The 24,914-nt window shown below is 42.0% G+C and overlaps 1 protein-coding gene across 1 annotated transcript in view; it reads right to left on the minus strand.

Moving 5' to 3' along the window:
• Positions 1–21,719, minus strand: part of crybg1a (crystallin beta-gamma domain containing 1a) — a 58,247-nt gene extending 36,528 nt beyond the window's left edge. Inside the window, exon 1 of the mRNA XM_069661215.1 lies at positions 21,322–21,719. Coding sequence (XP_069517316.1) covers positions 21,322–21,662 — 341 coding nt within the window. The 5' untranslated portion in view covers positions 21,663–21,719. The remainder of the gene's footprint in view (positions 1–21,321) is intronic.
• Between the last annotated feature and the right edge of the window lie 3,195 nt (positions 21,720–24,914).

A 24,914-nucleotide genomic window follows, 5' to 3' on the forward strand; every position in this document is an offset into this window, starting at 1 on the left:
AAATTTGTATATTACCAAGGCAACGCAGACCAATTCCGGTGTTAAAATACAAGTTGCATGATTTGGATTCTGATTTAGTACCACAAATTTAAGTAGCCCAGTTCCGAATAAAAAAAAAAAGTGACATCATGCAACTTTTTGCTGTTCACCCTGATTTGAATAAATCAGATTTGTGTCTCATAGTGAGGAAAAAAAAATCTGAATTGGGAAACTTTTAGCTGCAGAATGAATGCAGCCTAGGTGATCCATTCATCCATCCATTATCTATACCACTTAATTTATTCAGGGTCGCCGGGGGGCCGGAGCCTATCCCAGCTGTCATTTGGCGAGAGGCGGAGTTTCACCTGGACAGGTCACCAGTCAATCACAGGGCAGACAACCTTTCATGCTCACACCCACACGGGCACCACTGAACCCAACAAGCATGTCTTTGGACTGTGGGAGGGAACCCACGCATGCACAGGGAGAACATGCAGACTCAACACAGAGAGGGCCGCTACGTCTGACCCAGGAACCTCCTCGCTGTGAGGTGACAGCGCTAACAACCACACCAGTGTACCACCCAAACTAGGTAACAATGCCTGCTTTATATTAGATCATATTGGAAAACATATGATACCAATATGTGATCATGTCGGACGACCAATATAAGTTTAAATCCAGCTTACAACATGGAAATCTTTTATTAACATTGCATTGCAGCTGTATAGGGATACTGCTCGTGAAAGACGGTGCTCACCCAGGTGCAGTGTAAGGATCTCAGTGCAGCATGAAAAACCACCTGCTGATGCTTTGTTTTACGAGGGTTTGCCCATGATCCTGAGGTTAGCACCTGAGCTTTTAAAAAATACAGCAAAGGCAAAAACATGGCAGAGTGAGGGCTGGGAAGGAAAAAGTGACAATGCACGCTTTAACCTTTGACCCTGAGACAACCTTGTGTGTTTTTCACAAGAGAGAGAATGCCTCCAAGCACATGTGACTCAGAGCCAAGTGCCATCATCAACACAGTGACAGCTCGCTATGAGAGCATGATTCATACCTCTGCATCCGTACCTGCAACGAGTCTCAATAACTCCTGACTGCGCTGAATGAAAGTTGCAGAATGATTTGCATGAGATCTGTCCCTCCAGCTCTCTGTCAGCGTGCAGGCACAAACCAGCTCCAACTTGTCTGAACCTCCTCTTTGTAGGACAAAAGCTCTACTGTTTTAAGCACACAATCGAGAGAGATGTGAGATTTTAACGAGAAATGTTTGCTGGTGAGACTTTGGCACCATGGAAACTGACGTCAGCCCTCAAATATTTATGTTCGGATGAGGTTTGATCGTGTATTGAGTGTGCAGATAGAAAAATTCGGTTTGAGAAGCTCAGTCTGGATAAACGAAGGATAAATGTTGGTACGCTAAAATGTTGCAATTCCACATTCTCAAAACAAGCGCTCTGAATCATTAATTTATGACTACATGAAGCAGCTGCGAGCTCGAGTTGGAGGTGTTTGCTGCGTGATCATAAAAAAGACGACACAAGAACACAAACCGAACATGCCGAGCACACCTGTTTACACTCTGCACAGAAGCTTTTATTTTAATTTAATTTAAATATCAAGACAGAAATATGTCTTTCTGACTAATCCATTAAATTATATTACTTATATTATAAGTTTTTATTCTATCCGTCACAAATCTACAACAAGCACGCGACGCCGCTGCTGTCACAGATCGTGTCTGCGGGAGGATCAGATCTTGCTTTTGAAGCAGGCTTTTAGTTAAGTGTGGCGGCTTTGGAGCGTGTGTCGATATCAACTGCACCTCGTGCCGGTGCTCGTTAGCGCTGTGGCTACAGATACGGGTTGGTAACGGAGCAGATGTGCCGTGACGTGTTTACTTTAGAGGCTACACCGTGTGTGCCGACTGGAAGTGGGATACGGCGAAAGTTACCCGGGCAGATCCCGCTGATTAAACATACATTTGAACATTGTTAGAAATGGTAGACGACATAATGTATAAGTAAGACAACTGCAGCCCACAAGTCTGTTTGTATTTATTATTTAAACAAAAGTGTCGCTCCACCTGAACGCTCTACTTTTTCATAAGGCTGTCAGAGTCGCAGAACCAAGTAAAAGTAGGAGGGGTTTCTTCTCACCCTGATGCGCCCATCACTCTGGAACAGGGTCAATCTGGACTCATCAGACCACATGACCTTCTTCCATCGCTCCAGAGTCAAATCACTGCATCAGTTAGGGTTAAATAACTTGAATTTAATCACTGCAGTGATTTTCCAGTGGAAGGCTCTTACCTATTAGCTTAGATTAGGGGTCAGGAATCTTTTCTATTAAAGGAGCCATTTTTACCCGCCCCTCCCCCCAAAAATCTGTCTGTCGCTGCAAAACATATTTGAATTTTACAATAAAGATAACGCAGCCTATTAAGTCTAAATGTAGACGCAGGATATGACGCAAAGGTTGACAAAATACGAATAATAATAATAATAATAATAATTTGGTGTAAGATTTTTTACAGTTATAGAATGTAAAAACACTTTGCGTCAACAATGATAAATGAAAATTAAAATGTAAAAAAAGTTTTTCTGGCAAAGCCACAGGGAGCCACTGGAGAGAGGGGCAAAAGAGCCACATGCGGCTCCAGGGCCGCGGGTTCCCTACCTCTGGCCTAGATAAATCCAGGTGGTGACTTGAACGATATACTGTATATGGTCATGTTGCCCAGCCCCAGGAAGGAGTGCAGATGAGTGCAGGGAGTGGAAGGTCAGGGCTGAAATGGTGGCGAGTAAGGCTGAACAATATTGGAAAAAAGTGACATTATGATAAGTTTTTGTGTCAATATGAACAATTAACAATCATACTTGTTATTCGGGACTTTTTACTAAATTTGTTTCTCTCCTACTTTTAAGACACTTGGTTCAGCGATTCTGACGCCCACATGAAAAAGGAGAGAGAGTTCTGGTGGAGCGACACGTTCCTTTATAAAATAAATACAAATAAACGTGCTGCAGTTGTGGTATTTATACGATCATCACACCATGTCATATCGTTTCTTTTCTTTTTTAAGATGATTTTTTTTTACTTTTTCTGCCTTTATTTCAGAGAGAGGACAGTGGATAGTGGCAGATATGGGGGAAGAAAGAGTGGGGATGGCACGCAGCAAAGGGCCGATGTTGGGAGTTGATCCTTGGGCCGCCGCATCGAGGACTGTAGCCTCTGAATTTGGTCGCTGATTTAACCGCTGAGCCAAACCGGCGCCCGTCATATAATTTCTAACGGTGTGTAAATGTATGTTTAATCAGCCCAGTGACGGTAACTTTTTCAAACGAAAGCTCACCGTCTCTTGCTTTCTGTCGCCACACACAACCTCACGCCGTGTGTGCGCTGCAGGTGTAAAGTAAACACTCACATCTGGTCCATTTATGTAGCCACAGCATCAACCAGCACCGAGACGAGGTGCCACTGATCACTGGGAATACACTCACCCACCTCACGTAACGGAGCATCTACCTCGATCATCCCGCTGACATCATCTGTGACATCAGCAGCATCGCGTGCTTGTTCACAGTTTACCGGCAGGTGACACACAGACTTTGCAGCTCAGTGTGAGTTCGCTCTGTGCTCTGATGAAGAGAGCACTGATGTGATATCAGACGGACTTTTCTTGTAGATTAGTGACGGAAAAGGAAAAATGTTTCACTTCATTTGCTTCAGTATCGCACGTCCTACGATGTGACTCTTGCACATGTGCAGCAGACAGTGTTGAGTATTGTATAAAACTACAGGATGACACCAATTGCACATAGCCCCAAGCATTGTGTTCTGCATCATATGTTCTTCAAAATGAGCTTTCACATCTGTGCATATTAGAAAACATATCGGCCCAATAATATTGGCTGACTGACCCATCGGTCGGGCTGTACACCAAACCTTCAGCTCAAACCACAATCGTGCTGGAACCAAAAAAAGGAAAAGATTCTCATCTTTTATTTCTCAGACATGAACATGCAAATAAAACAAACACATTGCAGTGAGCTCAGCAGATCTGCAGCCTGTGTGAAACTACTGGATAAACTCTAACAAGGGATGGAAAAGATTCAACTGACTCACCCTCTGCTGTGTACATGAGGGCTGCAATGACTCACTAGAGGTTTTGATGGAAGGTATCCAGTTCTAATATAAGAAAACTAAAAGCTGTGAGCGCGCTGAAGAGAGTAACTGTATTTAAACGCACATTAAAACACTGTGATACACAGATTGGACAATGCTGGACTCCTGCCTGCTGCATGTAAGGACCTGTTCCAGGGTCAAGCCGCCCAGTAGGAAACTTGGAGCTGAGCTGAAACAAAGCAGAGCGGCTCGTGCTCTGCAGCGATGTCTCATTACCTCCTTTCATGCTCAGACAAGACTGCAGTTTCCTTTAGGGCTGAAATAGTTTGCTGTTATTCTAAGCCGTAAATGATACATTAATAATGCAAATCAATACAATAACCTGGAGATATACTGTATAGGACCTAATGTGGCTTCACACTGAATATAACAGCTGTTGTTTGTCAGAGCGAGTGTGCATTAGGGAGTGCCTGGATCAACTGCAGCGGGGGCCGAGTGTTTGCCAGATGCTGGGCGGGTCTGTAACAACCAGTAGGCTGCAGCCCCTGCACTACACTTCCACTTTGAACACTAACTGGCGACATGGTGTGCACTGGAAAAGAAGCCAACATGTTTGTGAAGACTTTCAGGTGTTCTCCTTAACAGCAGACATGATGCAGTCTCATAAAACAAATACAACCAAACTACATAGATTAAACTTGCAGTATAGAACCTAATGCATGTGGGCTCAATCCTGCAGAAAGTCTGTGCAGTAATAATATGCATGTAGTATCTTATTGTTACAATCATGGAAGAAACAGTTGTGATGTTACAAGTACATGCACAAAGTAAGAATGGCAGCTCTTAATGCTGACATGTTGACTTTGGAAGGAGAGGCAGAAATCTATACCTATACAACTGTTCCAGTTTGTCTCTCTTTCTCCTTTATTTTATTTTATTGGCATGAAAGGCAACATATGTCAGGACAAAAGTAAGTTTCTATTTACAAATGTATAGACTTTATTTTTTTCTTTTGACTTTTAATAAGTTATGCCGGGCACAAATCAAATGTTCTTTCAAGTGATTTCATTGCTGTAGACTATTTCCAGTGTCGTATTAAATCCATTAGAGTTTTGCGGTAGTTGACCAATCTGTCTTAAGTTAGTCTGCTTCCCGTCTAGAGGTTCTGATAAAAAAAAATGTCTCATGTGATTGGAAGTTTGTAGCAAGGACAAAAAAGCTCGGTGAACCACTAAAAGTTTTAAGTAGGAGGAACCTACCTATCTCCTGTAGCCAGTAATGCTAACCCAGCTAACATAACCATCTCAGTTACTGCAACAGATCACTAAACTCATGGTCAGATCGTATCACGGTTTTTAAGTCACAGATCGGATAATTTTTTCGATCAGTAAAAAAAAAAGAAAAAATATATTTCTAATTACTTTTCCATTCCTCTGCCAGGCATGACTGTCACTCTAAAGCTTTAGTGAATAACGATTCTAGATGCATCTTAATGTAAAACATTTTTTAAAGCTGCTTCTTTTCAATACCAGGATCTTCTGTAGGCTGGTGCATTAAGCCTGCTGTCATCTGCAAAAACAAAGTTTAACTTCATTTAATAAGTATGCTAAACATTTATCACTGATGTGACTGTTTTATTTACAGTTTACAGTTTGGGATTATGCCCTCAGTTATGGAACCGGCACAGTGCTGTGAGACTAAGTTTGTTTAACAAGGGTAACAGTAAGTGAATATGTACACATCATAAAACATAAAGCTTCTGAGTGTTATTATAAGCAACCGCCAGCTGGTGCTTTAAAAACAAATGCCGACACATGAGAGTGAAAAGAGAAGAGAGGACAGCAGTAATGCACTGGCCTACAGCAGGCAACATAAAGTCAAATATTATCACTTTATGACCTAATTGTTAAAGCTCATGCATACCTCTCGTGAAAAAGTATTTAATATAGTGTCAGTGTCACACATACGCACCACATCATCGCTGTTCTCAAGCTCGGTTTAGCATACCGGTGAAGCTATAGTAACTAATTTCCCTGCCCCGTCCTGCAGCCGCCGCTCCAAGAACGCCTTCTCTCCCCCCTCCCCCAAACTTCTGATCCAGTTCTGCCACAACATCTATGCAGTGTTGTTTACGTCCCCATGACACCTCTAATCATTACAAGGAAAAGTCACCACAACTCTGGGATTAAGCTGCAGTAAAACTGTTTTTAACACCATGATGTTAAACTTTGCATCGGCCCGTCATGCGTGCCGAACCGTCGGGAGTGATCCGTACAGATTTCGGATCAACAAAGATCCGTTGCACCATCACAGACAACACAAACCACTGCACACACAAGGTCAGCTGTGACCGAAGAGGTGCTTGTGGTTCTGCTCCAGTTCTTCTTGTAAATTTCCACAAGAAACAGGAAGCATGATGGGAATTAAAGCGTGTCAGACTTCAGTACAAAATTTGACGTATTATTTTTAATATTTTCTTCTTTCCTGGCTGTTCAGTACTTCCATATGTTGAACTCTGAAGAGGTTTTTAAATGTGAATATGACATGTTGACATCAGGCTTTTACTATGTGTAAGATGATGCTTTCTCACAATACAAAGGTAACAGTGCAGTGACACAAGAGCAGAGCTTTGAGGACAGATGTTTAACAGTCCGGCAGCTACGACTGCATGTCTCCCCATGATCTCTCTGCTCACTGTGCTGCAGTAATAATGATTACCTGCTGTATTCTTCAGATTCCTACAATAAGGAATTTCTTTTCCGTGGAAACTCTTGAGTCAGCCCACAGTTTTGCATAATTAGAGTTGCTTAAAACCACTCCGCAGGGTCCTGGAGGTGTGTCTGTGCAGGAACTGGGAGACTCTGCGTGACACTGAGCAGTCGTCTACAGTGCGTTGTATTTCTGCTTTTGTGTTCAAAACCCCACAAATGAAAATATGCAGACGTTATTGAGTAAGGACGGGTTTCATGTCCGAATCCAGGTCATGTTTGCTTTAGTTATAGCTGCCTGTTTGCTCCTCCCTCACCTTGGTTTTGGAGAGCCTACTGCAGCACAAAGTGGCAACAATGAGGTGTTTGCACTGGAGTTAACACCCAGCCATGCTGACTCAGTGTGCAGCACATGAGTCGACCATCGCCTGTCAACATGCATGCAGCATTTATATAAACTGACTGACAGAAAGACAAATGGAAATCTTTGTTTCCCACAAAACAGACGCATTCACACATGCATGCATACAGGAGAGCGTTATGTAACTTGTGCGTTGTACTTTCCCTGCGCTGCCAGTACGAGTGAAAGGTTCCTGCTATAGAACAACATCCTGCTAGTAGAATCATAAACATCTACTGATATCGTGCATGACTTGAATGACAGAGAATTGAACAAACTCAGCAGCAAGGCACACAACACACACACACACACACACACACACACACACACACACAGACTTTTAAATAAAATGCTTCAACTGGTTCCTCTTCCAGTTTAACGCCCCATAAAAACCTCTCTATCAGCCTACATGCATTTAATGTTTTGTCTGACGAGTGTCCATTTAAACATCTCTAGCCCACGACTTTCCCAGTGTTTCACGTCACATGACCATTGTTAAAAACTGTATCATTTATCAGAACAATCAAAAGAAGCTGAACTAAAGTTTGCAGCAGATCAGCTCACAGGCAATAAAAACAGTTTCCCTGGAGACAGCAAAGGAGAGACACTGACTTTAACCATTAAACTTTTTTTTATTTAATCACCAGGTTTGTTTTGGAGACGGAGAAAAGGAGACGTCTGCACATGCTTTGCTCTCTGCACACATTGCTTTATGTACAATGGCGCAGATAAGAAAGAGAAGAGTGTAGATTTCATTGATGTAATGCGAGTCGGCTCGGGTCTTCTCAACTGATGATTCAAGTCCTCAACTTTTAGGAGGCAGTCCTCATTTTTTAACATTTACTTTTGTTGACAGTAATAAAGAATAAAGTTCCCACTGCACCCCCAATTACAAACGTTAACATTCTCCAGTCAAGTTTACATTTTAAGATTCAAAATCCAGATTCTACATAGACATGTAGTCCGAGTAGTATTGACCAATCACGTATCAGCAGGCCGCGGCGAATGCAGGAAAAACTGTCCGTGAGAGCAAAAGCAGGCGGAATGTAATCCGCCGTAATGACATCCCGGCTCACATCACCACAATCAGTTCTAGGGCTGTCAACGAATATTCTAAATTCGAATTGTAATAAAAAACGGATATTCGGATATTAAAATTAATATTTGTTGTGACAAAAAAATCTGCACTACTGCGGCTGTTTACGAGCTCGCAAGATCTCGTATGTCCTAACGCACACTCTTGGTTACGGAGCATCCTTGAATGCATCACAACGTCACTATGATACATTAATTATTAACTTTAGTCTCGCTGAAACAAGCTAAAACAACAACCGTGTGGCGTGCGGTGATGATGCCGGAGAATTTAAATCCCGGCCCGGCCAGACAGAGAGATTCTCACCTCCAGCATCACAGACAGGTGTAAGTATGTTGATCTTTTTTTTTAAAGGCTATGTTTGAATAAATATACCTGTCACAACACAGCTCGCTTGGAACGCTGAATGTCCGTTTTACCGTAACCTAATTACTTAATTTATTTTGCAAGGTGTAGGATCTTTTAAAAGGCACATTTCTGTTTAAATCAATATATCTTTGCAAGTAAGTTTGTCTCTCGTTGTGTTGGTATGTCCTCTTGTGGACATATTGTGCAAACATAGATATTCGAATAGTTCGAACATTTGTGGGGTTTTTTGAAGGAATAATCGAACTTCATTTTTGGCCAATTTTGACAGCACCAATCTGTTCTAGATCTAAAATAGATCAAATCTGATCGACGCTGTGTCTAGAAAGCCGTTTACCGTTCAGATTTCCTGACTTCCTCGAATGCATCATAAATGATGGCTCCGCCCTCTGTCTCATGTTAAAGTAGTTTTCTTCTCCTCTTAAGGACAGACCTGACAAAGCTTCATGTCGACTTGTTCCTGATCTGCATCATGATGTTGTTATTTCAGAAAACTGAAGAGCCGTTAATTAAAGTCGATCACAAGAAAAAACGGTTATTTTTCTGTAAACAATGCAGCATGCGGAAAAGGAAGTCTTGACTGAAAGTCGTTAATCGATAACCGCTGGCTACATGCCCCGGCATGTTCACAGGTCTCCCCAGAGGCCAGTGTTGCCAGACTTGCGCCTAATCTGACAACACAAATAGCACAAATAGCATCGGGCTGGTAGCTGAATTCCGGGCTGCTTCTGTCAACAGGCGGGGTTCTAAACGCCAAACAAGCTTTCATGGTTTCCACTCACTCACTGTTTACCCATTTTATTGACATGAGTTGTATTCAATCCTACGAATAACGTAGATAATTATCAATCAATTCATGTTTAAATAATGCCTTATTTCTTATATTTTTGGTGCATTCAATGGCATATTCGTTTACATTTTTTATTTAATATGCTTCATTTTGGCAGTTTAATTCCTCCATTATCCTAAAGTCTTTGAAGGCTGGATTTTGGTGTGTTCACATGTCATTGCAGTATTTCATCCCTTTTTTCAATCGCCAATTTGTGTATTTGGTTGTCTAACTGGACTGTTTTTGGGTTGCGGTAACATCTAACATTTTCTCTTTGGTTTTGTTATATCTCATGTCATACTTAGCATGTGCAAACGTAGTTTATGCATTAGAGGGGCGTCACCAGCAGTGGCGGTAATACCTGTTGTTGTTTAGGGTGTATTTCTAGTTATTCTGGTCGTCGTCTAATTATTTACCAAACAAAGGTCACAGCCTCACAAAACCAGGGCAGATTAGACTATGACATATTTTCTTATTAACCTATACATATATATTTTTATAAAACTGGCATTAAAAGTATGTCAGAATAAATATCAGCAAACTGTTTACAACTATCACAGTATATTTCACTCATATCAGCCGACTTACAATCTCATTTCTAACCACCAACGTAACTAACACATACTTTAGAGGCTTAAAGAGTCAACACAAGGGCCACTGCTTCGTTTGTAATTAAGTCAACGGCAGGTGCACTTTACGTGTGTTTAAGCCTCGCTCTCAATGGGCTGCTGACAGATCTGTCAGCTGAAACCAAGCAGACAGAAGTGGACACATCAGGGCAGAATATATTACTTGACTGCACCCGTCAGTCACACATTCCTGTTAATCATTTAGGTCATTAGGCCAGAACAAAAGTTACATCCTCTATTACTTTGGCTCGTCAACAAGTGGTTTCACAAGAGGCTATTAGTCACAGGACATCATGTATTACACAGCATCACAATAAGGACTCCATGCATGACACATGCAAGACAGTAAACAAACTTAGATCTAGGGCTATCCCAGAGCAGTCGATGCTGTGAATCATCAGTCGAGAAACCCCAGAGTCTAATCAGAGTAATGCAGGACTGGCAGCATGTAAACTGTAAACCTTGCAGAGTCTGAAAACAGTGCTAAAGTGTGCATTGTTCATACCGTTTTCACCTACAGACAAATAATCTGCAGAGGTCACCTCCTTTCCAAACAAGCGGGGGCTAATGTCAGCTTGGCTTGTTTTTAAGTATTAAGTAATAAAGTAAAACATGACCTGACAGGTCATGAAACACAGGCAGTAGTCTGCTGGAAATGTTTTAATATATCGTCGAAGGTAGGGCTGTGATCGCATGAACGCATTACCATGGTTATGTGACGCCAACCGAGGGGAGGGGTAGACCCAGTAACCATCACCACCACTATTTCTTTTTTTAATATCATAGACCTATTGCTTGCATACTTGAAATCCCAGGTTCAATAAATTAACTGAAATAAAATGTAAAAATGTAAATGTAAAAAGGTTCAATATGAGCAGTGAAGCACCGTCTTTTTCTCTTCACTCAAACGCCACACGTCACATTTACAGGTCGCTGTGGCAGCACAGAGAAATCCGTGGGACCTGAATGCTGCCGGGTGTCAAGTTTGCAGAACAAAGAGCAGGAGAAGCAGCAGAGAGTCTCTGTTGATCCCCAAAAAGTTAGAGGAAAAGTAAAACTGAACCTGTGTTTGAGAAAGACGGTCAAAAGACCGGTATGCAGTGGTAGGAAGAAACGATCAGTACTGTGGTTCCACGCGAGCACGCTCAGAGTCTCTGTCAGATGATCAGGATGAAGGGTGGAAAAAGATGCTTGTGTTGGCTTCATAGATGATAATGAGTTAAAAAAAATTAGGATAACTAACGTTTCATCTCCATCTCTTAAGCAACATTTTCACGGTATGCTGAATGCATTTAACAACAAACAAAACACATACTGATCTGTTTAGACGGCTTCACAGACCTACGCTCACGCTCCTAACGCCTGTATCCCACAGGATCCGTGTCCGGTGCGTTCCGTCTGCGCCGCGGTTCTGGTCCGTCAGACGGCGCGAGCCCTGGCCCACAGGAAGCGTGTCTGATCCGCAGCGCGACATTATCGCACGCGAGAATTGCGAAATCCCGCAATAACATCAATGTTAAACAGAGCAACACAAACAACAGTTCAGTTTGCACCTCCGAGGTTGATTATCTGCTCATTCTGTGATTTTTGTGCTTCGACCATGGCTGAGTACACAACTTAATTTAAAGTGTTCTTTTGTGTTGTGTTGTTGTTGTGAAAACGGGAAAAAACGGGAGTCTGTACATGGTCTGTACATGGTGTTTTATTTTGAAATGACCGGATGCTGTATGCTGTTTTCGTGTGTCACTTCCTGTTTGGAACGATCTGCTCTGTTCAGCTTGAAGCGGCCTCCGTCAAAAATAGACTCGGCGCGTATCTTTAGCAGAGAGAGACGCTTCTGGAACGCGCCGGAGACGGACCGCGGCGCGTGCTGTGGAATCACGATCATTGACTTGAATGGGCGCGATCGACTCCGGAAGTCACAGAGCACACGGAACGCGCCGGAGACGCATCCTGTGGAATTTGAGGGTTAGTCATTATTTGAACAGGAGTCTCTCTCTCTCCCTCTCTCTCTCAGTGACACCGTTTACGATTAAATAAATGATTTGCAATCGCTATGTTAGTCGATAGCCTAATTTTGTGTTTCTTCTATTTTGTACGTTTTTGTATAAAGTTACAGCTGATATATCGAGTTATGTGTTGAGCTGAACTCAAACATAAAACTTTATATGGAACAGCCAAGTCTGATTTGTCTGTGTCGGCTACGGCATGACTACTTTTTGCTTTTTATTAACAGTTTCTGTAAAGAGGACAGTTTCTTCTCAACCTACAGAGCTTCATTCTTTCAGTCTACAGTTCACACATAAAACACATTTCACAGCCTGCCCCCTGGAGCGACATCCTTCACATGTGAGAGACGTTTCTCTTTCCCAACCTCCCCTGCAGCAAACACCTTCTACACCTTCAGAACTAGTCAAGACAGCACACAACAGAGCATTACTCAATACTAGATTTGATTATCCTTAACAAATATGAACGTCCATAAACCGCGCTCTTTGGTTGGGGAAAAAACAAAACCTTACTGATTGATATAATACCTGTTTCACCATGTTATCAAGCGGTTACCTTAAGCTGCCACATCAGTGAGTCAATCAGCAGTGATTCACTTCTTATCTGATCTGCTCAGAAGTGTTTACGAGTCAAGAGCTCTGCTGGCTAAGTGCATTCCTGCACAGAGAAACTCTTGATGAGCACGAGCAGTTAGCAGGTCGAGGGATGAACTGGATCACAACCAGACGTAAGGCTTTATTCATGTAGCATCCCGTCAGCAGGATCAATTGTAAAAGTAGCTCGTGTAGCTCCAGTATTTTTCTGAACAGGCATCTGAAAAATAGTCTATTATTATTATTTATTAATTTTATCATTATTAATATCATCACACACTTCTGCTGGGAGTTCTTTCATTCATGTGGATGTTACTTTGACACGCACCACCTCCCCAAACATTGTTACAGGCCAAGTACACCCCTTCATGGAAACAGTATTCCCTAATGGCAGTGACCATACAGCCGTATGAGGATGAAATATTCCGCACTGGCTTTGGCATCCCTTCATTGGAACATTTGCTGTAGGCCATTCTACCTGTGAGCCACTTCTGACTCATTTTCATCATTTTATAATATCTGGATAATTACTTTTTTCTTGCAGGTGTGACTCGTCTCTGTTTCATGTGACTGAGCAGGTGTGTACAACAGGTCTCTATACGTACATCACAGAGCCACAGCTCAGCCTGTCAGTCCTCGTTGATATGCACACAAACGCTTTCACTTTCAAAGTCTGAGCCACAAAATGTGACAACACCTGCAGGATCGGCTGTCGTGACTCTGAGGTTTGTCGGTTTGTTCTCTCAGCAAACCTGCTCAACAGCTCGGAGTCCTCTGAATGCTCTTAAATGTTACTGTGATAAGAACTTTTGCTCATAAGCACGTGCTGATAAATAGTTGGCCAACATTGTGTTTGTCTTACAGGCATTTTGAAGCGTCTCTATACTTAAATGGAATCATTCTCCTTATTGTTTAGAACAAACACGACCGGGTTTGCAACCTCAGAGCTTTTTGATCTTATCAAACTCAACGCGATCACTTCATGGAAGGTAACTCCAGGACAGGCAGGCCGAACACGAAAAACTGCTCTGACTGATGAGTCAAACAAAAATCTAATTAGAATTTGATTGACATGGAAAACAGATTTAATGCGGATCTTTTACTATCAATATCCAATCTACTTAAGCCTGCCTTGGCGACCAATGAGTCCGGTTCTACTCGAGGTTTCTGCAGGTTTGGAGGAAGTTTTTCTTACCACTGTTACCAAGGGCTTTCTCAGGGTGGATTAATGTAGACTCTCTCTAAATAATATAACACACGGTCTAGACCTGCTCTTTACGCTCAGTGTTGTAAGACTCGAGTCTGAACACCAGCATTGACTGCATTCAAACTCAGAAGATGGAGAGGAGTACTCAGACGTACTGATAAGGGTTGTTTTACTGTTTTTGTATAAGGCCCTAATCATTTATTCTGTTCTGAGCAGGGCTGGCATGTGTGTTCACCTGCGTGCACGTTCACGTGCCGTCTTGTTCAGCAATGGTTCCTGCCAGTTCGTCTAAAAAGGCGCCACAAATTGTTCGTGTTGCTTTCAAAGATTTTACAACAAATGTTAGAAAGCAACCAGGATGTTTGGGTGCAAGTGCACAAAAAGAAAGTTAACTAATGTGGTAAAGGGTTATAAAGTTTTAATTCTGATTAATAGCAGGTGGGTTGCAGGTATTTAGAGTTTATTAAACACCTGCAGTGATCCCATTGCAGCAGAAACAATGAGTGCGTCTCCCCAGCCCGGTGCGCATTTATGCCCGATGCACAGCGCTGCTGTCCTGTCAATTTGTAACAGTTTGAAACAGGCTTTAGTTTTGTTTGCTTAAATGTCCCACAATATTTGCTGCAGTGACATTACACACACATTGCACACATGCAAACATTAACAGGGGTACAGGTACGGGGGTCTTTGTTGATGACCGTCAGTCCTCGGTGATGGACCATGGCATCGTTAACTCTGACTCTAACCTGAGCTCCATTTCAAAAAAACAGAATTCAGACACGTGTGTATCATGAGGGCCATGTGAGGCTAAGTTTTGCTTTTGGACTGAATATATCTTAAAGACATTTCAATTTGGACCAAAGTCCAACAGTCCAACACGATCATCTCTAGTGTCAGGCTGCTAATGTTGTTTAAACAAGCTTGTAGAACCACATCTTTATCCCTCAAAGGGAAGTGTTGAGCAGTATCAACTAGGGCTGCAGGATTTTGGAAAAAACTGACATTGCGATAACTTTTTGTTCTATGATATCTAATGTGATTTTTTTTTTTTTAAATGCAGGAAATTATACCAGATAATCACAGTGTGTTTTCATGTTTTTCATCTTTTTCTTATCTGGGACTTTCAAGTCCATTTGCTTGTAACGAAACAAAACTCCTCTCTGACTTTCATTTTAAAATGTTTGAGTTCAGGTGGAGCGACATGTTTCTTTATAAATGAATACAAACAGACTTGTGGGCTGCGGTTGTGTTATTTATGGTTTGTCATCAACCATTGCTAACTGAGCTGCTGCTATCACAGATTATGTGGGTGAGGTGATCGAGGCTCCGTTACGCGAGGTGGCTTATAAGTGAGAGTATTCCTGTTAATAACAGCACCTCGTCCCGGTGCTGGTTAACACTGTGGTTACATAAACGGACCGCTCACCGAGCGGACGTGCCGCGGAATGTTTACTTTTAGCGGCTACACCTGCTGCACACGCGGCGTGAGGTTGTGTGTGCAGACAGGAAGCAGGAGACGCTTGTTTACAGTTTACAGGCAGGTGACACAGACTCTGCAGCTCAGCGCTCAGTTCACTCTGTGCTCTGAAGAAGAGCTGCACTAATGTGATATCAGACGACTTTTCCTGTAGATTAGTCATTAAAATGAGAAACTGGCAGCTTGATGTATGCCCTGCGATGTGCCTATCAAACATGCACACATCGCAATTGCTGTTGTTAAAGATATATCGTGCAGCCCTTTTATCAACGTCATGTGACCTGTCAGGAACTTGAAACATGTCAGAAAGCACTATGTGTATCAGAAAACATTAAACATACATGAATGATGTCTGGTAACATGATAATCTACGCTTTAAGTCAGCTGGGCCATCTTTGTAAAATGGGGCTGTGATGCTCACTAATGGAAGGTATGCGTGGTTGCACTAAGGTTGACGTGCTTGTTAATTCCTGCACTGCCATGGCACCAAAGTTATTGTCCACAAATATGTTGACTTGTTCATTTTAGTTTAAACCTCCACACCCTCACCTTAGGGACCGTCTAGAAATTGTAAGAGCAGGAAAGAGTCTGCAGAAGGGTGTGACAGGTTTATCTAGTCTGATAGATTGGATTGTTTCGGAGCACTGCGTGAGCTTTCACCGGCTGTTCATTGAAATACTTGAGTTAAATTCCACTGGAAGGGATACCTAACACTCAAACAGACAGTCTGCAAACTCAAGCTTCTTCTTATCCCTCAATAGTATGAGTGAGTGTGCAAAGGCTGCACTTTCTCTGTTCCCTCATTTCAAGGGAGATTTCAGCTGCTATACTGGGCAGATTCCGGTGTCACCAGTCAGGACATTTAAAACACTGTGTTCCCAATATTCTGCACAAGAGTCTTTTAATCATAAGCTATATGTTGATGCCTCTTCTTCTGTACAGTCAGCACAGTACATAGGGAAAATGCCTGGAAAGTGCAGGTGTGTATGTTTGTTCAATCCTGTACAAACGGACTCAGTGACAGAGACCAGAGAAAGAGGCTGACTGTGCTGAAGACCTGTGCCTATAGGAGCAGTGTCTTGAAATGTGTAGATACAAAGTTCTTAGTTTTAAAGACTGAACAATTTACATTCAGTTGGTTAAAACTGTGGCAGTATTAAGTGTGCATGAAGCAAAGTTTTGATTGAACTCTGAATGAATCTTTGAATGGAAGCTGATTATTTAAACTGACTAGTCAAACTATATGCAGTTAATGTTAGGCGGATAAAGGTAGGGGTTTCCATGAACACAGTTCAAAGATGTGTAAAAGAGCACGCTGGGACTTAACTCATGCTTCTTTATGGGGGAATTAAAGAGTCCTTTAACAGAGTCGAATCAGATTTGGCTCTTCAAAGGAAGCTTTGAGGTTTCTGGCATTACCACCTGTCAGTGTTGGGTAACGATACTTTTAAAAGTAACTCGTTACGTTACTGCGTTACCTCTGTGACTTGTTCCACATGTGGGTTATATTGTGAGAACAGCGTGTAGCCTGCTGTACGTCTACCTTTGAATGTCTCGACTCTACCGTCGTTGCATCGCCTCGTTTACGGCCCATAATCTGTAACTCCGCAGCCTGATAACAGCAACGACAGACGCAGTATAACCTTTACAGCTCTTTATGATGCTAACAATCGGACAGTAAACTGGGCAGAGGCATACAGTATGAGCCACAGCTGTTTCCATGACAACAATACAACACAGGCTCTTAGTCCCACCAGTGTTGTGGAGCTGTGTTTAGCTGCAGATGCTTCTTCACGTTTGAAGTCGAGCTCTTCACAGCTGACGAGCACTTCTCCTCCAGACACAGCTTACATTTCACCGTCATGTTGTTCTCGTCCCTTTCACCCAAACATTCAGAATAATGTGAATATTTTCGCTGTCCTCTCTGACAGCTTGCTAGTTGAATTAGCTAGCTACACATGTGCACTGACATAGCTGTGTTTACCTTTCGCTGGTACGCACATGTTCAGGATACATAAGCCAGTTTACTACAGCAGGTTTGTAAATAAATATGTGACTGGTGAGTTTATCTGCAGAAGAAAAAAGTTGCTCAAAGGTTCTCACAACACAAAGCGGAAATATTATAAAGTTACAGCCAATCAGACTGAGTGTTAAAGTTACCATTGTCATAAGTGCACCCCTACATTACACGAGTCAAACGGTTATGTTCTGTACTGTAAGCAGTACCATCCATCTCTCTCACCTGCACAGTGTCACGTGTGTAGGTGTTGTTCAGGCTCAGCCTCATATTAATTATATTTACTCAGATCCAGACCGGCTCAGACACAATATCAACATGACTGAGCCTCCTGTAACTGGACTGAACATGAATGTGTGTCATACCTGCACAGCAGGTTTTTAATTTCAAGTTCAACTTCCTGATATCACAACAGCATCAGTCATGGTATGTCAACCTGATATCATGTGACAGCAAACCCTGAGTCAGATTCAATCAATCAACCAAAACAAATTGTAGACGCAGAGCAAAATGGATCTGAATGTTCAAAGAGAGCTGGAAACACTTTGGATAAATAAAGTTCTGGAAATGTCTCTGTCATGACTGGGACCAGTTGAGGTTCTTTTTAAATCTCTAATTTATCCCGGGAAGAGTGACTCAGCACGGGTATTTTCTGCTTCACAGTCACACAGTTCACCACGCTGCCTTAAAGAAGATGCCATATTTTTACGACTTTTGCACTGTTGGCCAACGAACAAGGACTCACAGAGAGTTGTTCCTGTCTTACCAGTTCTGATTGGAAATGCCTCAGATGCAGCCTATAAAGCAGGATGGGATGTCTCCGAGTACGCCGAATCTCTGCACTGAACTCAACAGTATATAAACCTCTTTCAACAGAAATCAATCCGTCTTCATTATTGTTTCACCAGCAGCTACTGTTTCAGAGCAGCCGAGAAGAACTGATATCAGATAATATGTCACGTGACGATAGCAAATGATAACAGTGCACTGTGCTAGAGGAGAATGTAATGTTAGTCACAGCTGCTTAAAATAAAGCAGTCTGATGCTAAAAATCTGTGTCCCCTTAACGCTTCAGCCACCACAGCACTTAAAGAATGAGCTACAAGCAGAGCTGCTGCTACGTCAGCTTAACTTTAAAGGTGCTCCGCCTCTTTTAAGGTTAAAATGGACTGTACTTATTTCGCATTTATCTCATCTTCCAACATGTGACACATTCACCCTTTCACACAAACATTCATACACTGTTGGCAGAGACTGCTATGCTAGTTCCAATCTAACCAACCATTCACCCAAAGATGACTATGCCTTCGCAAGCAACTTGGGGTTATCTGTCTTGCCCAAGGATACTTCAACATGTAGACGTAGGAGCCGACGACAGAACCAATTTCCATTTAAGAGATGAGCCACTGTACCACTGAGCCACAACAGCACTGTTAGGATTTCTATAGTGTTAATATTTCAGGAGATTTCACGAGGAGTGAATTTTCTTCAGACGTCTCCTGCTTTGCAAAAAAAACACAAACGACCTGGTATTTAAAAGTAAATGGTAAATGGACTGTACTTATAAAGTGCTTTTCTATTCTTTCGACCACTGAAAGCTGCTTTTACACTACATGTCACATTTACCCATTCACACTTGTCGGCCATGCCACTGGGAGCAATTTGGGGTTCAGTGTCTTGCCCAAGGACACTTTAAAATGTAGCCTGAGGCGAGCTGGGGATCGAACCTCCGGCCTTCTGATTGAGAGACGACCGACTCTACCACTGAGCCACAGCCAGCCCTTAAACTGTGATTTAACTGAATACTGCAATAGTTTAAAGGTATTTTTCTCTGATGCTCTTCAGCAGACACAAGACGAAGAAATGTGTCACAACATCTCTCCATAAGGAATTGTTGTTTATTCCTTGATTCATTATTTATCTTCTTTCACAGTTCTGCTCTGTTGCTTGGTTTGTTTTAGTTCATGTTTAACAAAGTGTTACAACCATGTCGCCTTCATGTCACATCAGTGCTAGGCCTGCACGTGATGCGAAAATCTTCAATAACGATATGGGGTGTTATAATAAACAAATATGAAAGAGTGCATTTTAGCCTCAATGATTTGATCTGCAGGTTTTACGTAATACCTGTGTTTGCAACATGTCCCTCCTCAACCCAGAATAAATCCAAAAATCTGTTTTTTTCACCATTAAATTGACACCAGTTAATCTGAGGGGAGCTGACAGCTGCTGTGGCTTCATCTGATGGCATTAAAGTGATGTAGCATGGCCATTATACCCAGAAGGGGTCAAACCTAAAGGTGGGACAAAATATCGATATTGCAATATATCGTTGTCGCCACTGGTGTGATCGCTGGCGCCAAAAATCAGCGCTCTAAACAGACCTCCCTGCCAATTTGAGTCACCGCATCGTTTATCTCAATTTGTGTCCAAATCTGTGAAACTGACACCCAGTTGCAGTGAATAATCCATTAGCTCTGCACTTCACCTTTTAGGAGCATTTTGTATTCTTCAGTTCATCAGATATCGTGATGTATCGTTCTATGATTGTCTTGCATTGTATCAATTATCGCAGATTCGCTGTATCGTGATATTATCGTTATCATGGGCCACGTATCGCGTATCGTGAGTTACCCTGTGATTCCCTACCCGAGTCAAACCAACAGGTGAAATCTTTGCATGCTTATGGCTCGTTTACATAAAATACTTCTTCTTATTTATTGCGATAAATTCATACTTTTGCAATGTGTTTATTACGAATGCTTATATTACGATGAAATTGCGATTTTGGCCGATTCACAGAATGACGTATAGGAATCTGTGACACAAAGGGAAACTTCCTCAACCTCCCACCGAGTGAAGACTCAACATGTCAAATTAAATATTTGAACTGCATAGGGAGAATCCACACCAGCACCTCGTGTTCTGCCTGACAGTTGATCCCTCCTCGCTCTGTTTGCCTATCCTCTCAGCATTTTTCAAACCTGCTACCGCCAAAGTGATGCATGACTGTACTAGTTATGCCACAGCTCCATGCCACAGTGGTTAAAAGTGCCAGGGGGCTAAACAGTCGCTCTGTGAGATGTGTTCTGCTCACACACTTCAGTGCTTCCTTCGACAGCTTGTGCAACACGCTGCGCTGATTTCCAGGGAAGAAGGACAACCAGGGGCGACTATGGGACTTCCCAGCAGTCCTATTGATTTCATCATTAATACACCTATGCTAAATAGTTAAGCTTAATTAACACAGACTATAAATGATCATCTCTGGGAAACTAAACTGGGACAGTTCCAATTAGGTCAAACAGATCGATTAGTATTTCTTTGTTTAAGGTAGTGATATTAGTGTGGTGATATTTTTTTTTTGTTATTTACACTCATTATACATTATTTGTTTTTCATGTTTGTCAGAAAGGTGAGTAAGTAGGGTTTTATTTCTATTTCTACTTCTTTCCAAAAGTTTGTATTACTTCATTTTTCTCTTGATAATAAATGCCTTAATTTGACCAAAAACACCTGTTTTCATGTTGCTTGTTTTTACCCTACTGACCTGGATCACAGCAATAACAAAGTATGATGCCCTTTTTATTTGGGGTTTTGCACAGGTGTCACTCAACATCAGAGTAAACTCACTTTAAAAGTTTAGATAATATTTTAAAACAAAGATATAATATTTATTTCTTGTAAGGGCTTTTAAGAACATATTCACTAAATGTGGGGGTGTGTTTATTTAAAACTACATTTATTGAACTGTGAATCACTTTGTGACTGTGAAAGATGCTGAATAGATAAACTTTGCTTGCTTGCTTAGAACTTTGCCAACGTTACAGAGCTGTATCATCATATTTTCTTTTTTCAGTTACTAACTTATATTTATCTTACCTCGTGCTGGTGAAGCTGTCCAGTTCATCCGTCTCAGGGAAGAAGACCTCTCCTCCTCCTCCTTCTTTCTTTTTGGATTTCTTCCGTTTCAGCTTGAACGACAGCAGCCGTTTAACCTTCTTCTCTTTCGGGGACACGGGTAAAAGATCACCGGGCAGAGTGACATTGTCTCCCGGGCTGAGGGGGCCGGGGCTCCCTGGTAAGGTCTCCGACTTGCGTCTGGGGCTGGTGGCTTCTCCATCCTTCTTCAAGGACTGTGACCGTTTGAGCTCTTTGCTTTCTTTGTCGGGTGACTTAATTTTGAACAAGCTCTTCACTTTCAGAGTGCTGGACTTACTCATGGTGTCAGAAGTCCTGTCAAAGAAAGCGTGAGCAGGGAAATAAAAGCACGAGCACAGTTGTCCTATTTATGACTGCAGGAGAAGTGATTCACCGAGCTAACCTGCAGAGCGGGTTACCGCGTGTGCTTTTGGACTTGCCCACACCGGTCGCGCGCGCCGTCAGGTAAAAGGTGCAACAACAAAGATAGACAGAAGAAGAAATCGTACTTCCGGTTGTTGCCTTCTGAATAAAAGTCCTTTATTTATAGAAAGAATATTCTCTTGTCAGTAGGCAGGGTGTCTTATTCGAGGCCACGCCCCCAACACGTTACAGGTTGAACGGACACTGAAAAAAGTCACTAAAGTTTTGAAATTATGTGGAATTATTTCATTTTATTCACTCAGGAAACCGTTTTCTATTTGGAAGCCTTGTTCTTTCTTTAAAAAAGTATTTTCCAACACTATACATATATATATATATATATATATATATATATATATATATATATATATATAAAAGATTCTGGTGGAGAAATACTAATCCATAACTCTTAATAAAAGGATGGTTGAGAGAAAATTACAGACAAAAAGGAAAAAAAAATTTCTACATAGATTTGCTCTCCTTCAAAAAGCAATAAAGCCTTGGCCTTTGCAGAAAAAATACTTTTTTATTGTACCATAGGGCATAGATTTTTATTTTTATCAAGACATTCATTACTTCATAATAGTTTGCTAAGAATGGTTTCATTTTCGAGAGTCCAGGCCAAGCCAGAAAAACCATGTGTGGCCCAATGTGTTTCCCAACCGGAGCTTGGTCAATGTTGTCCTCAGTCTGCCTGGAGGGTTAGCCTGGATGTATTAATGAAGGGTCCGTGATGGGCTCCATACAGGCCGATTGGATAAACATGTAGCCCACTTGGGACCAATCCAGTACACATGTTTACTCTTTGAATGGTATGCCCATTTGAAGCCCATGTATATTCTGCTGGGTTTCCCATGTGGGCCCCAACATCATCCAACAAACGTCAACTCTGAGCCCATGTCCAGTTGAAGCCCACCTAAGGTAAGGCCCGTGCAGGTCCTCTTGTTTTAATATTCTGTTTTTACACATTTATCAAATCCAATTGTCCAATCACCACCATGTACCAAGTTATTGACTCCCTAAACATAAAATAATCAACACATAGAATGCCTAATACACCATGCATGTGTAGTTAAACTTATTTCAGATGAATACATGCTACTATTAAAGGAACTGAGTACGAGCTGCAGGAACAAGGAGGGTAAAATGATGTAGGAAGAAATATTTCCAAACAGGCATGGCTCGTATGTTGTATGTAACTGCCTGCTCTGTATGTTTTACTACTTTAGGGACAAATATCTACTTGTTTGAATTCTCACTATTCCTACTCTTTGGTCCACTGAAGGTCCAGGACCTGCGCCTCTGCTCCACCTGTCCCGTGGGTGACCAGTTTAAAACCAGCAATAACAACATCAGCCAAGAGGTTGAGGTTGTTTTTTCACACGGGTCTAAAAGTCAAGCAAGGGGCCATTTATTAATGGTGATTAACACATTTGATTATTTTATTCCGCTTTAAATTGAGAGGACATTTAGCACACTTTTATTTTGAAAGAAATTGAATCGTTCTCTTAGTTTCCTGCTTGGTGTCGGTCCCCTGTTCTTGAATCTCTCAACACAACCTTTTCAGTTTGGTCTTACCTTGATGCAAGCCTGCCCTTTAATCACCTCTTTACACTCTGTGTAATTATACAGTTTCTCTGCTTGTTTAAGGGCGTGGGTGTGAATCTAAGTGTTGTCCTTTACATTAAAGAGAACTAAAGCGATAGAAGCTATGTGGGATTCCAAGATGTCAGTAGTGTTGACATCTATGATGGGAAGTGCTTCATTTATGAACTCCACTAAGTCTCTCACGTCCTTAAACTTTGTTTCATTGCAAAAAGCATAAATTATTTTACTCCTAAAGAAACTTACATCAGCTGTTACTCACTGTGATGAAGGTTCTACATTTTCATCAACTTTTAGTGAGGCCTGAAAGATGATTGGTTCAATAAATTCAAGCTCAGATATGAAGGTTTTACTTTCCACAACATCGCTGCATTTAATGACTTATGGCGGTCTATCCATTTACACTAGATGTTTATGCACTGTTCTCCCCACTGATGTGTTATTCACTGAAACAACAGCTCCATCTGCTGGTCATGTTGAGGTACTGGCACTATTAGGTTAGATTGGATTAGATTGAACTTTGCATTGCACGAGAGCAAACAGTCTGTGATTGGGGAGAGAGGCGTCTCTGACGATGCCGAGTGCCTTCCTCAGGCACTGCTTGCGTTAAACAGCCTCAGTGGTGGGAAGTGGAGAACCGATGATGCGTTGGCACCCTCTGCTTTGCTCTCCGGTCCGAGACAGAACAGTTGCTGTACCACACTGAGATACAGTTGGTAAGAATGCTTTTGATGGTGCAGCAGTAAAAGCTAACCAGCCTCTGAGGAGACACATGTACCTTCTCAAGTGTCCTCAAGAAGAAGAGACGCTGGTGAGCTTTCTTGACCAGGGTTGAAGTGTGGAAGGTCCGAATAGATCCTCAGAGATGTGGACACCTAGAAGCTTGAAGTTGGAGACAGGCTCGACTGCCATCCCATTGATACAGATGAGGCTGTGTCTGCCACCTCTTTCTGAAGTCCACACTGAGCTCTTTGGTCTTCTTGGTGTTCAGGGCCAGGTTGTTATCTGTGCAGCGAGCCACCAGGTGCTGGACCTCTTCCCTGTAGGCCAACTCATCGTTGTTGCAGACCACTGTCAATCACCGTCAATCGGACTGGTCCAACGTCATCTGCAAACTTAACAATGGTATTATAACCATCTACCAGTCTGCAGTCAAAGGTATATAGTATTGTCACTATCATTTACAAGACAGCAGAGTCCATATTTACTTCTTCTCATACCCCATGGCACACACAAGGGGCTGCTGTGTCTCAGCAGCAGTGGGTCCTATCCTAATTAGAAGGTTGGTGAGTTTTTCCTCTCTTTGTGCCAAATTCAGTCGATCCCACAAGAATCATTTCAGATACCTTCAAATTCATCAGTTCGTCTGATTCCTTCCCACATCTCCCCAATGACCTAAAGTATGAAAAACCCTCCCGCTGTCTCCAACTGAGAATGGCTTCATTTCAAATGTTTGAGACATCATGCATCTGACTGTTGACTAAATACACAGAGTAACGTCTAAAGAAGAGCTGGGGTTGGAGTTG

The sequence above is a fragment of the Semicossyphus pulcher genome, unplaced genomic scaffold (genome assembly GCF_022749685.1).
Source record: "Semicossyphus pulcher isolate SPU_LCO1_2020_fin unplaced genomic scaffold, fSemPul1.0.p SCAF_14, whole genome shotgun sequence".
Taxonomy (NCBI): domain Eukaryota; kingdom Metazoa; phylum Chordata; class Actinopteri; order Labriformes; family Labridae; genus Semicossyphus; species Semicossyphus pulcher.